Source organism: Coccomyxa subellipsoidea (assembly GCF_000258705.1).
Source record: "Coccomyxa subellipsoidea C-169, whole genome shotgun sequence".
NCBI lineage: Eukaryota > Viridiplantae > Chlorophyta > Trebouxiophyceae > Coccomyxaceae > Coccomyxa > Coccomyxa subellipsoidea.
In genome coordinates this window covers 1,858,592-1,872,833 of record NW_005178038.1, presented here as the reverse complement: position 1 = coordinate 1,872,833, position 14,242 = coordinate 1,858,592, and the positions used below count along the sequence as shown (strand labels likewise).

At 53.1% G+C, this 14,242-nt stretch overlaps 3 protein-coding genes across 3 annotated transcripts; 1 reads left to right on the top strand and 2 right to left on the bottom strand.

The window, feature by feature from the left end:
• Positions 1 to 1,131: 1,131 nt before the first annotated feature.
• On the top strand, positions 1,132 to 5,161 carry COCSUDRAFT_28345 (diacylglyceryl-N,N,N-trimethylhomoserine synthesis protein; the record flags this gene model as incomplete). The annotated part of the gene is made up of 11 exons (XM_005649239.1): positions 1,132 to 1,342; positions 1,437 to 1,552; positions 1,769 to 1,979; positions 2,115 to 2,262; positions 2,403 to 2,496; positions 2,675 to 2,842; positions 2,975 to 3,129; positions 3,231 to 3,399; positions 3,512 to 3,723; positions 3,923 to 4,208; positions 4,485 to 5,161. The coding sequence occupies 11 exons, from the start codon at positions 1,132 to 1,134 to the stop codon at positions 4,740 to 4,742; spliced, it is 2,028 nt and encodes a 675-aa protein (XP_005649296.1). The 3' UTR covers positions 4,743 to 5,161.
• Positions 5,162 to 5,984: 823 nt separating this feature from the next.
• COCSUDRAFT_8764 (AAA-domain-containing protein) lies at positions 5,985 to 7,009 on the bottom strand (the record flags this gene model as incomplete). Its single annotated transcript, XM_005649238.1, has 4 exons — positions 5,985 to 6,024; positions 6,271 to 6,491; positions 6,632 to 6,744; positions 6,862 to 7,009. Coding segments are annotated over 4 exons (522 nt in total), but the record flags the coding sequence as incomplete, so codon positions are not given.
• A 6,272-nt stretch (positions 7,010 to 13,281) lies between these two features.
• On the bottom strand, positions 13,282 to 13,989 carry COCSUDRAFT_32808 (hypothetical protein; the record flags this gene model as incomplete). The annotated part of the gene is made up of 1 exon (XM_005649237.1): positions 13,282 to 13,989. A coding segment is annotated over one exon (185 nt), but the record flags the coding sequence as incomplete, so codon positions are not given.
• Positions 13,990 to 14,242: the final 253 nt, after the last annotated feature.

The following is a 14,242-nucleotide window of genomic DNA, read 5'->3' as shown; positions in this document are numbered from 1 at the left end:
AGCTTGCAGGCCGAAGTCCCACTGCCTATATTCCACTGCCAGTGGTGCAGTAGTACATCAATAATAATAATAATAATAATCTGTATGAGTGGCGAACCCATCAATATCATAATTATGGCCTAACCCCAGCTGTGCGTATTTTGCATATATGGTGAGGATCCCAATGACTGATAGCAAATCACATGCACTGTACACACCATTGGGCCTGTAAGACAGGTCATCTTGAATGTAATTCCTTGGCAGAGCATTTCTGGAACTTCAAGGAAATCAGTGCCTTCATGACATCAGGTTAGCTTGCATGCAACATGTGTGTGTGATATTCTTATCAGGCCCTCTTGAGGAACCCTACTGGCCAGAAAAAGGTCCCCTATATTAGGCAAGACCGAATTTATATTGAAGGAAGGAAGATTACATCACTCCAGCCGCCTAGGGCTGATTGGATGAACTGGCAGCATCCAAATAATCAAAACAATCCATCACAAAATGTGCAACACCAACAATGTCCAACTGCCACATGAATTGCTGCATCGTCACAATGGCTGCACCAAACAGCCCAGGATATCTGTCCCGAACAGATTGCAAGGCAGGGCACTCAAACACAAGGTGGCGCTCATCCCCAATAACCTGCTGGGCACAACGCATGCACAAACGCTGGGGCCGGGGAATCCTTGCCCAGCGGCCCGAGACATTGGGCAGACTATGACAACCCATCCTGAACTTCAACAGTATACGCAAGCAACGGGCACTCAAAGGCTGCTGTAAGAGCTGGCAAGGGTGGCGCACACAAGCTGGCCTAGCAAACCATCTGTGATATGTACACAAGGTGGCATTGCTGGACGGGCAGGTCCTAGGGCAAATGTCAATGTCATCCCAAACCTGCAGTGCTTGCGCATCTAGCAGCTGCATCACAGCATCAACTCCCTATTGATGTATTAGAAGAGAGATTCTCTTTCAAACCACCGCCAATGACCGCCATTAACAACCGCTGATTATTGCCTCCCTTTCCGTGCAGTGGCGTTGCCTGCGAGGGCATCTGCTCGCTGAGATGCCAATTGTTGCGCGCTTCTCCAAAGAAATCCTTTTTTCTAGTCGACATTATTTTTGTGAGCTGACTCGAAACGCAGAGCAACGATGGGGAAGGGCGCCTACGGAGCTGTTGATAATGTCCCTGCAAAGAAAGACACTTCCATCTTGAAAAGGCTAGGCTCATCAGGAAAACTGAAAAGAATAAGCTCGGTGGCTGATGATCTGCTAGTCTTGAAATCAATTTGGTTCAACAAGGCGAGCGGAGATGATCACGCTGAGCGCCTGGAAAACTTCTACGGACCTCAGGCCGAAGCATGTGAGCGCACTCGCGCATTCGCGCCAAAGAAATGTTGTTGCTTTGTGACGGAACAATTTCCATAGTCTGATTTGTTGTCATGTCGCGTTTGCAGATGACAACTTTCGGTCCAAGTTCCTGTGGGGTCGCAAGCCTATGCTTGCCGCTTGCGCTGCTAGGTTGGCGGACAAGACTGATCTGGTGTGGGTCGATCTTGGAGGCGGCACAGGGGTGCGTGCCTTCGCCTGTTCCTGTCAAACCACGAATAAATAGTTTTCTGGATAACCATGACAGTGGTCATTCCTGGAATGAGCGACTTTCTATCAAAGGCGTTTTTCCTGATCTAGTGAATTCCATGATCACATGTTTGCAAGGGATCATAAGGAAGGCGCATAGCTCCTTCCTTCTTTGTCGCTGCTTCAATATTTACCTTGTTGGCAATTGCAGGAGAATGTGGACATGATGGCTGAGTACCTGCCCCTGGAGAACTTCAAGACCATCTACGTTGTTGACTTGTGCAAGTCCCTGTGCGAGCAAGCCAAGAAGAAGGTGGACGCCAACGGCTGGAAGAATGTGGTGGTTGTGGAGGGTGACGCCTGCACATTCACGCCCCCATCTGAGAAAGTGACGCTGGTCACCTTCTCCTACTCCCTATCCAGTGAGTCCCTCCTGCTCTAGTATGGAATGCAAGTGCTCACAGTGGAGGATTCTTACAATGTACTTCCGTACCTAGCAAAGTATTCATGAGAAGCTGAGACCTAAGTTGCCTCTTATTGGGACTGTCTCTGTGCAGTGATCCCACCCTTCCACTCTGCTGTTGACCGCGCCATTTCCTACCTGGACCCCTCCATCGGCCTCTTGGGAGTGGCCGACTTCTACGTGCCCTCCAAGTACGACTTGCCCCTGCGCCAGATGTCCTGGTTGAGGCGCTTCTTCTGGAGGTGAGCACTGACCTAGCCACTGCTACAGCATAGTTGTGGGCTCCTTAGAATTGACTTGTGAATGCAAGACGAGCTGCTGACAAATCTACAGGTATGGATCCACGGCATGGGGGCAGGAATGAGACATGTGCTGCAAACAGGGCCACATTCGACACAGACAACATCGACATTGGCCCGGAGCGTCGCAACTACCTGGACCACCGCCTGTCGCGCGTGTGGGAGATGAACAGCGAGGTGGGCGCCTCTGCAATTGCAACAGTCCCCTGCAAGGATGCCACCATATCTTGTAATGACTTTTATCATAGTACAAATCTGACACATGCAGCTGTACTGCAACAAGTAGAGATGCCATCATGATATGTGATGACTTTTGTTGTGTTGAAAATCTGACTTCTGCTGCCTGGGAATGCAGGGTTCGATCCCCTACGTGCCCTTTCTGCGCGCGCCCTACTACGTGTGGGTGGGCCACGTGCCGCAGCTGGCCACTGTGATGACGGAGAACAAGGTGGAGGCGCCGCCCATGTTCCCGCCCACCTTCCTCTACACCATGTCCTGGGAGGACCCCCGCCCCGACATGGAGGTCCGCACCCCTTCTCACCACGTGTTCTTTGACAGCTTCCAGCACGTTTTGTGTGTCAGGTTTCCACATGGGCATTGATTCTGATGCATGCTCGGCTTGGGTATGTGCTGATTGCTTTGAGGCTGCCTGCAGGTGCTGAAGATCAACAATGATGACACTGTGCTGACGCTGACCAGCGGCGGCTGCAACTCGCTGAACCTGCTGCTGCATGGCGCCGGCCATGTCGTCAGTGTAGACTGCAACCCAGCACAATCAGCCCTCTTAGAGCTGAAGGCCACAGGAATAAGGTGCGCAGTACACCCGTCTTTCCTTTCAGCTTATTCATTGCCATTTGCTGTTGATTGAAAAACGCAGGCAGTCTTAGCATTTTGGCATGGTGATGCTGCAGGCAACTCCAATTTGAGGACTTCTGGCAGTTATTCGGAGAGGGCAAGCACCCCAAAGTGGATAGATTATACGAGACAAAACTTGCACCATTTTTGACGCAAACGTCACACAAATTTTGGAAGGACCGACTCTGGTACTTCAAGCAGGGTCTGTACTATCAGGGAGGCATGGTGCGCGGCCTCACTCTTCTCCTGTTTTCCCCATCCAAACATCTGCTTACAAGCAAGGACGAGCAACATTCCATTGCGCAGGAGGTAATTGTCCCATGGTGCAACCTCGCAGGGCCAGGTAGTGTACTACATGCAATTGTTGTCAAAGCTTTTTGGAATGGGGGGCGCGATGGAGAGGCTGGCCAATGCGCCCACGCTGGCACAGCAGCGCGCCGCATGGGACAGCGCCTGGTTTGTGCGCTTCTGCTCCAACGCCCCCGCCTGGATCGTGGACGTCTCCACTCGTCTAATCGCCCTCCTGTGCTTCAACCGCTTCGTCATGTGGTGAGCTGCCCGCTGACATGCTGCCCGCGATCATCATCATCATTATTACACACATTTACTGCCAAGAGGCAAGGTGCGTCCTACAGACAAGCTGCAGAGGCCTGCAATCAGGCTATCCTGCATCCTGCTCCCCGGGGGCACACCGCATCCTGGCTGCATGCTTGGCCTGTTGTGTGAAGTGTGCCTGTTGCTGCGCCAGGTTTGGTGCGGGCGTCCCCTGCAAGCAGTACAAGCTGATCCACAAGGACGGCCTGCGCATCTCAACGTACGTCGCGCGCACGTTCGACGGGGCGGCGCGCTCGTCGCACCTGCGCAAGGACAACTACTTCTACTACAACTGCTGCACCGCCCGCTTCGCGCGCGACAACTGCCCCTCCTACCTCATCAAGGAGAACTTCACCGCGCTCAAGAACTGCCTCATCGACAACCTCACCATCTCCACCGGCACCTTTATGGACGCCCTCACCTCGCGCATCTTCACCAAGGTGCGGGAAATTTGGGTTCCTCTCTGCTTCTGCCTCAAAGTGCACCCGCTGCTGTTCAGCTCATTTCCCATGCGACCTCAGTCCTCAGTCCGCCACATCGCTGCTGAAGAACAGCTCCTTGTCAGTTCTGCTGGCAACGTCAGAGTCCTCTTGAGCCCTGCACCATCTTCAAACCTGAGCAACTGACTTGTGGCTGCAATGAAGTCCAACGCATTGAATCATGAGGAGCTGTGTTCTGCATGGGATGTGGTCAGGTGACTGGATTGTTGTGTGCAGGTGATCCTGATGGACCACGTGGACTGGCAGGACATGTCGCAGGCGCGCGTGCTGGCTGCCACGCTGGCCAAGCACGTGGCGCCAGGCGGGCGCGTCATCTGGCGCTCGGCCGCGCTGTGCCCGCCCTACACGCGCATCATCCGCGAGGCCGGCTTCGAGGTCAAGTGCCTGCAGCGCGCCGACGAGGGCTACATGGACCGCGTCAACATGTACTCCTCCTTCTACGTCGCTGTGCGCAAGCCCACCAGGGCCCAGTGAACAGCCCAGCAGCGCTTAATGGACAGCGGGGAAACTCTCCGCTGTATCAGATGCACTGCCCTCTGAAGGGAAAGCAGGATATTAGTTTGCAGTGTCTGCAATGGCTTTCAGAACTCATGCTGCATGTCATGACAGCTCTGCTGAGAGCAGCATGATTATTCAGCATTTTTTCCTAAATAAAGAGGACGCACTGTCAAAAAAACTGCATGTTCAGCTCAGCAATGTACAATCTCCTGATTTGTGTCTGGCCAATCGGAAGGGCAAATTGTGCAGCGTCGATCTTTGAGATACTCGGTAATAAGGGCAGCAACACTTACGAACTGTGTCTTCTATGTCTAGGAACAGTCGATGCAGATGGTTTGCTCTCGGTGGCCTGGTGTGAAGGGGTTAAGATTTGACATGTAACGAATGCAACAATGAAATATGCATGGTCATTGAATGGGAGTCATCAAGGATTTTAGAAAAGCGATGCGCCTCTGTCTTCCAGATCTCATCACTTGCAAGAAATTTTTCACCGCCTCACTTGTACAAAGCTCGGAGAACATCAAAATGAGGGCCAATCTTATGAGGCTTGATACACTGTGACAGCTGATACCCTGCTGTTGCAGCAATATTGAACCTACAGCCACAGCGCTGTCATATACATGTGCAAAACTCAAGAGGAAGCTTTATACTGCTTCCTGATATTCTGGTATCGTGCCAGCTCCTCAGTGGAGAGCGATGGTCTCAGCTCTCGCAAGGCGGTCCAGAAGTCGCACTGGTCGACTTCCACTTCATCCACATCTTCGTCCTGCGATGAACGTTCTTCTGCCTGTGCATGGATCACAGCAAGCCCCCTCAACAGATATTGTCAGCATCCATGACCATTCACTTCTGGACACCCAAAATTGACCAAGTCACTTGTGTTCAGCCCTAAGTTTGTCACACGTCCGAAGGCTTCTATAGTTTGCAGTCTTCCTTCTTCTGACTTTCCAATCACAAGACATTTGCCCGGCAAGTCCGCCCTTCGAAGAGGAAGTCACCAGTGAACTTCACCTGTGCAACTGAACGCTTGAGGGCAGCCATCCAGGCGTCAGCGCAGAGTGCATACAGATCAGCGCCTGTGTAAGTGGGTGCACACTCCTGCGCCACCCTCTTCAGGTCCACATATTGGCTCAGCCGGATCTTCCGGGTGAGCGCATGCAGCACCTTCAGTTTGGAAGCTTCGTCCTCTGCCACGCCCACGTACAGCAGCTTGTCCAGCCGACCAGGCCGCATGAGAGCGCGGTCCAGCAAGTCAGGCCTGCAGAGTGACACATCAACGTCACTACCCAGGATGTGCGGAAGCCCATGTCGGTGTGCCACCCTGAAAAAAGGTTCTGCCAATATCAATTATCGGCAATTATCGCACTCCATGCATCTGCAAAGGGCAGCCACTGAGGCACAAGCAGGACATGCCCACGCGCTTTTCAGCAGGCAAAAGCGCATCAGGGCACACCAATCGCGACTGTATCAGTTGAGATCCAGTGGCTTCAAAGCAGACCCGCACCTATTGGTGGCACCGATGACAAATATGTCCTGAGAGCTGCCGCTGCTGGACCCATCGGCACCCTGCACGCCGTCGATCTCTGCCAGAAGCTGTGCCACAACGCGGTCCATGACACCGCCGGAGTCGGCTCCTGCTCCGCGCGCAGGCGCAAGGCTGTCTAGCTCGTCGAAGAACAGCACGCATGGCCGCGCTCGCCGCGCCCTGGCAAACACCTCCCGCACCTGCACCACCACAGGGTCTCAATTGCTTCATGGAAGCACGGCTCCACTTCAATGTGCATGCAGACGTTGCTGCTACAAGTGCTGCAAGTGCAAGAAGAAAGTAGGTGCTGAGAGCTGCCAAAGGTTGTCTGGGCACTGACCTGGCGTTCGGACTCCCCGATGTACATGTTAATCAGCTCAGGACCTTTCACGCTCAGGAAATTGAGGGAGCACTCTGTCGCCACCGCTTTCGCCATGAGTGTTTTGCCAGTCCCTGATACACCAAAGTGTCTCGTCAACCACTTGCTGCCTCTACAGCAAGCAATCTTGGAATACACACAACAGGAAGAATAGGAAGCTGCGTCAGCACTGGCGATGAGCAGGGTGGCACCTGGCGGCCCGTAGAGCAGTACACCCGAGCGGCGCCGCAGGCCTTGTGTGAAGAGCTGGGGGTGGCGCAAGGGCAGGTCCACCGTCTCCAAGATTGCCGCCTTCACATCCTCCAGCCCTCCGACATCCTCCCACTGCACGTTAGGTACCTGCACCACCCAGCACTTGATATGTACAGCCTCTAGTGAAAGTTGACCTGATGAGACCACATGGTTTTGCAAATGAATGTATGGATGTAGACTGGCATAGAGAGCAAGAACACAAACCTGGGGCGCCCCAATCGATATAGCCGTCCGCTGCCGCATGTTGCCCAGAGCACGGTCAAAGTCATCTGCATTGATCTCAAGGGCCGCATCGCCGGTGCGGTCAGCAGGCTCCGTGCCTCTTGCACGGTCCTTGCAGATGTCCTCAATGCCGACGTGCCTCGTGGCTGCGCTGGCCGCAGCGTCTGCCACAATGGCCGCCAGGTCGACCGGCAGCAGCCCTGCTGTCTGGGCTGCAACATTCTTCAATGTCTCCCCCAGCTCTGGCCGCAGCGAACTCTTGCAGCGCACACTCCCCTGTGGACAAGACAGTGGTCTTCATCATCAAGCAATCCTGGGCAATCGCCTCCTCTTTCCTATCACAATCAAACACAAGCAAAGGACAAGTACAACTTGCCTGAAGAAGCGCCAGGCGGGTATCCTGATCTGCAGTCTCCAGACCGATTTCATGCGTGAAACAGCGCCTCAGTGGTGCCGCCACGTCCTCAACAGCGCCGGCGCAGGCCACCAGGAACACCCTCCCCTCCTTGTCGTCCTGCTGCTCACTCTGCACAGAGCCGTCCTCTGGCGTGCAGCACTGTTCGATGCATTCCGACAGCACATTGGCCATCCTTGACACCGCTGCCTGTGCGCCACCTGCATCCAGAGAGGCCCATATGACTCTTCTAGACTCAGGAGAGGGGGTGTGGTGAGGTTATCAGCATGTGGGAGCAGCCTGTTTGTCGGAAGCAACCTGAGGGAGCCCCGGAGAGAGCGTCAGACAGCGCTCCAATGTCCTGCAGCAGCAGCACGACCGGGGAAAAGGTTCGCGCGCTACGGAACGCGGCTCGCACCGCGGTGGCGGCTACGGTGTCAGCTTGCCCGCTGAACTCGTGGCAGCTGTATGGGATCACGTGCAGGCCGAGGGCGGCTGCTGCCGCGCGCACAGCCGTGCTCTTGCCGCTACCGCTGGGGCCATGCAGAAGCAGGGACACTCGGAGGCCTGCCTGCAAGCCCCTCTGCAGCACCGCACAGCCCTGCACCTCAGCGACCTGTCGATGTGTAGCAATCGCGACATTTTCCTTAGCGGAAAGTTTGTGGCACCCAACAAAGTGCAGCACACTGCCTGACACACCTGGTGACAGAGTGGAGCCAAGAGCTGTGCTATCTGGCGCCACGCTGGCAGCAGCGAGCCCACCCCAGCCAGGTGAGCATGCTCGCGCCAGGCTGCATCAGCGGTAATGCCAAGCGGCCTGCTCTCATCCGATTGAAGCGAAGAGGACATGGGAGCACCGCCCAGCCCGTTGCTGGCTGCGTCACTGCTGTTGTTGCTTGCCTTGAGCTGACTGCCGACACTGCCAAGGCTGCTGCTGCTGCTGCTGCTGCTGCTGCTGTGATGTTTTGATTCCGCCAAACTGTCTGCAAAGCGTACAGCTCCGACCGGTAAGTAACCTGAGCAGCTGCCCTACATAGGTTCAGACAAGAGATCGTCTGTGTCAGAAGAATCCAGTACAAGACTCTTCCTGAGGCAATATAATCAATAACAGAAGTGTCCATATTTGAACAAATCCAAGCAGTTTGGAAATTACAGGTGATATATCGCATGCAGCAGGTGAAGTCTTGTCAAAGGCTACCTTCAAGGTGATCACAGTGTGCCTACTGTCCACCACAAGAGACCCATTCGTCGGTGGCACCATTTTGATCGCCTTAAGAAAGGCGTAAGACGATACACTGCTTCCATCGTTGGCTGTTTCCGATGACAATGCATCCAGGAGTGAGCTGCTCCCGGATACATCATTGGTCCTCACTGCAAACACATCCCCTTGCGCCAGCAGCCTGCAGCAGAATCCGTCTCAACAATGATAGAATGGGACGATGAGAAAGATGATGAGCATATAGCCACTGTCCTCAAAGTTTTGCTTCATTGTGGCAGCACACCTGAGATGCTCCTGGAAATGCCCCTGCAAGGCCCTGACGAGCTCCGCTGCGGCATCATCACCCCTCCTCGAGCTGGTGGCGGTATCTTCAGCTGGCTCACCCTCATTTCCTGCCCCATCGTGTGAAGCGCTGCTGTCAGGCTGCCCTGGCGCATGCTGGGCGTCCCCTACGATGGCACTTGTGGGGTTCCGGACCTTGACCAGCCACATGGCTTTCGCAATGCCCACGTTCCCCTGTCTGCCAAAGTCTGATTGAGGGAGCCCTGCCTTCTTCTGGACTACGATGGCCCTGGTTGCGGCCAGAAGACAGGCTGGCGACTGCTGATTTGTTGACGCACTGCTTGTTTTGTGCTTCTCACAGACATCCAGGAATGGCGCCAGGTGATGGTCCAAGCCCAGGTTGAAAGCCAGCAAGGGTGAGATTTGCGCCAATGCATGCCCCCCTCCATCGCTGTCTCTGCACCTGCCTACTGCCTCACTGCTCTCATGACTCGACTGATTGTTCCCCGCAACTGCTCTGACAACATGGGGGAATATCTCAGGCCTGGCTGGGTTGCAGACCTGCAGAAAGCACAGATGTGGATAAGTCCCTTCACGGATCCCAATAATTTACGAGCATCGCCTTAAGGCGCTGCTTATGAAAACCTTCACCATTAAATACATCTCCCAAGCGAGCAGAACGTATACTATGTACAAGACCGTCCCAGCTTTGCACCTGCGCAACACTGTGTGGCTGGAACAAGCCGCACCTGCACCAACGATCCGTTGTAGAGCCCCAAACCTCCCAAATCGTCTGGGTGGATGATTAATTCAGCCTCGGGATCGCGTCCTATGAAGACATGCTCGTTAGTAGCCCTGGCGACACCGTTCACGGTTCGGTGCAGTCCATCGCGCAGGTCCTCGGGGGGTATCGTCACTAATGACACTGAGCTCAATAATTGAGTGTCAAGAGCCCCAATGTAATGCTCCTTCTTGCCAAAAGACTCTGTGACACTGCCTGAGGAGCTCGTCTGGCCTTCCGCAGTGTACTGGACGCGTGTCAGGCGCTTCGCAGCATCACCGGACACCACAAAAGGCATTTTTTCAACACTTGATGGTTGATTTACTGCTTCTCTGCTCCATCCCTCCTCGTATCCATGCTCAGCGATCACGTGTAATCACGTGCGCGATCTGGCGGGAATCTGGACCGTGACCCGATTTGCACAACAACAGACCAAACAGAACAGAAAGCGAACAGAAAAGAAAATTCATCATCACCCGCAAATTTCCTTTAGCATGCCCAGTTCATCAACAATGTTAAAAGCTGACGACCAGTGTTAACTTTCTGTCGGAGTAAAAAAGGAAGGCAGCAATGTCAAGAAAGGAACCACGTCAGCTCAAAGAGCTCCGAAATCTCATGCCATTCGCTTGGGATACTCGCAAGGAGAAACATCCACCAGGTTCCTACTTTCCATGCTGTCACATCTTTGCTCCTGCTGTTAATGTGTTGTTGCCTTGGCCTTGAAAATTTTCACAATTGTCGGGGGAAAATTTACATTTCTGGTAGTCCTAACAGCTTCAGGAAGACTGGTTGTATGCCTTCTGGTGCCTTACACTTTCTTTGGTGATACCTTCCAGGAGTGGCATCAATGCGTGACTTCCAGGACTGCTTTCAGTTCTCCTTCAAATCGCGGCAGAGTCCAACCAAATCAGCACATCCTGGGCAGAGGAAGCGCCGTAAGGATAGGAAGGTAAGAATTCAAAGGAGACCTTCTTGGGGTCAGCTACTTGAAGCAAAAGGGAAAGCTGCATCAAGCCGTGTGAGTTTGCTATCACACAGGTCTTGGAGCTGAATACAGAGCCTGTCGATGTGGCCGACAACACAAAACTGGCAGGCGAGAATGAGGTCAGCACTCTCAAAAACAGGCAACAATAACCTGCGAATATGCCTGACACCTTCGTGTCTTGCCAAACCGTGAAGGTCTGCATTGTGCAGGCCGTGCCCCGTGCTGGCCATCCCAGTCCATGTAGAGCACAGAAAATTGCCAAGACAGGCCAGAATGTGCCCTCCCCGCCAAAAGTGAAAGAAGTTGGAATGGGAACCCCCAGCTGCATGCAGACGATTCTGCGGACTCCCGGCTCTGGAGTCTCAGATGTGACACCAGCATGTCGCACCCAAAGGTTGGCTGGGTGAGGGTCCTCATGTATTGGCATTGCAACTTCTAGAACAGACTCCCTACCTCGCAAACCCCTGCTTCAGAGTACATGTGCACGGGCTCTGGAATTGCCTACATCTTTGCAATTGCATGTGCAGGCACAACCCGCAAACCATGCCCAGCCACCTCAGTGCAGGCACAGCCCTACATTTGAGCCCTGCAGGTGAGCTATGGACCAGCATATGTACCAACCTTGAGCATTCCAATGCTATGCATCCTTCAGGATGTCCGCTGACAGATTTCCAACAAAGCAGGTGCTTTGGAATCCAGCCGCTGGCACGAATCTCCTCCTGTGCCTACAAAGCTTCTGAAGGATGCAACAGCAGAGGAGGGGTCCGGCTCAGAGACCATGTGCTCTTCCATCCTGAAATCGAAGAGGGCATCGTCTGTGTTCGGGCCCCTTCTGGATGCTGGTAATGCACGCAAACCCCCATGCATGCCTCCCTGAAGAGTGCCCAAGCTAGTAATTGATGTCAGCTACCCATTTCTCATCGCGATCCTCAAAACTCCAACAGGTTCAATGTATGCTGCTCATGCTGCCACAGGAGAAGCAGAAGGACTCCCGTTGGATGACACAGCATCAGGGTCTGGGCAGGAGAGGGAAGCATTACAGAGCTTGCAAGAGATAGACACAGCTATCCTCCTCTCTGGCACCAAGCATGTGCAGCTTCCTAGGAATCCTACTCCTCCCAAGGAGACAAGCGCTGCAGCTTGTAGGCCTCTCAACACAGAACGCACTGCTCCCAAGAAAGGTGTGCAGACAGGAAGTAAGCATTTCAATCTCGTCCAGTGGACGCTTCACAGTTCTGTGCATTTTTAACTGACTGAGGTAATCTTCTCTTTTGTTCAGGTGCCCCATCAGTGCTTGTGGGGCTCCCTGCTGTGCACAATCCGGCAATAGAGATGGATGGCACCAGGGGTGCCGCAGGCAAGGACAAGGAAGTCTCTGCAGAGGATGGCAAGCGAGCTTACAATTCAGTCACTGGAGGCCTTGGTTCATTCATTGCAGAGCAGGTGCAGCATTTGGACTTGGCAATGCATTTAAAGCAATATGGCTTTTGTTTGCAGATCATGCACTTTGATGAACAAGCACTGACATATAAGGTGTTCCTTTGCCCCATGCCAGGATGAAAGCCACTGCCATTCCTTGAACCAGGATTGCCGTGCCCATAAGAAACCCCTGCACACATCCGTCGCCTCTGGCCCAGGTTTCCCTTCTCATTGTCTTTGTGCTGCTCTAATTTGTGTGCAGCTAGTTTAGCATTCTCGATCAGCCCTCGATGTTACTTGATGCCTTTGCATTGACTTGCAGGTGCCTCGCCCTCGGAGAAAGCGCTCCTGGAAATCAAAGCGCTGGATATCCAGTGCAATACTGCAAGACCAGTGTCGCGGCCAGCGTCAGCACTGTCAGAGTCACGGAGCCTCCTGCTCAGCAGTGAGCCTGCGCAGACCTGCCCTCCCCTCTTCCAGACGCCTGCTGAGCGAAAGGTGCCGATCGTTTGGACAGGATCATGCTCAGGATCTGATCAGGACACTGCTCATGCTTTGACACTAGACATATTTTGCCTTGCGTGATGACAAGGCGATTTGTATCTTTCACATCATGCAGGGGAGGAAAGCCAAGCCTGCCAGCACTGGCAAACGAAGCAGGCCCACCTCTGCAGTCTCTGTGAGGGCTGATGATACTACAGAGCCCATGACGCCAGCTGGTGAGTGGACACTTGATTTAAGCCAAGAACCTGGTGTCATATTCTCTGTCATACTCTTTGAGTTGCTGATATGTGTGGTTGTGCTCTCATAGGTAGGGACGCTTTCCTATTTGCTTCAGCAGTCATGGTTCTAGGCAGCCATTACAGAGTGGAGCCCAAGCAAATACCGCATGCTCAGCCGCTGATGGAGAGCGAAGCATCCCCCAGGCAGGCGCCATGCAGCCGGGGTTCATTGCTGCAGGCTTGCGCTCTCCTGAGCACCCATGATGCTGCTGCGGGCTGGAAGTACTAATTCCACCCGCTGCACCATATTCCTTCACCGAGTAGATGCAGAAATCCTCATGTTCCAACTTTATGCTTGAAAGTTAATCAATCTTTCTCTGAATTTGGCAATCTCTTGATGTTGCTCCTGGGAAGATCCTTGTTGCTGCAATAGTTTTTCAATCATTGGAAATGCATAGGATGTTGCACCTGTGTTACACTAAAACGTTGCTGCTTGACGTTTCTTACAAAATGGTTGAGAAAACAGAACTGGCTGACATGGTGAGTTTTTTACAAGAACTGATTGGTGAGGGTCCACTGTAGTCCACTAGCTAGAGTACTGGTATTGGGAGTCAGCTCTGCTCAGAGCCTACAGCCTGAGAACATGATTCTCCGCTTTAAAGTAGCTTTACAGACATGACGATCCGAGCATATAAGTGTGCTAGTTGGGTGGCAGTGAACACGTGTGCACAGTATCTTCAGAGTGTACACCGTTTGCGAATGATAACAACTTTCAGGGCGGCTCCAAGAAGTCCAAGCTCAAGCCGCTTGGCCGTGAAATGATTAATTCATTTCAGTGGCGCCACTACTGCTGGCAAATTACAAAAAACTTTTGGTGTCCCTTAATACGCTTACTAAGTAGTAGGCATATGCATTATCATGAAAATTTGAGAAGTCAGGGTCCCAGATGACTGGGAGATTCCCATGGAACTGCATCAGACTGACGGTAGGTGGAAAGTACTGAGAGATTACTGTGGACTCCAACTCTGTAAATAGTTTCATCGTCACTCTCCATGGGGAAGGAAGGAAGGAAGGAAGGAATGAAATTACACATCAACATCCAGCCGCCCAGGGCTGCTTGGATGAACTGACAGCATCCAAGTGATAAAAACAATCCATGACAAAATGTGCAACACTGACAATATCCAACTGCCACATGAACTGTTGCATGGTCTGAATGGCTGCACCAAACAAAGCAGGATATTTGGCCCGAATGGACTGCAGAGCAGGGCACTCAAAATCAGATGGCGCTCATCC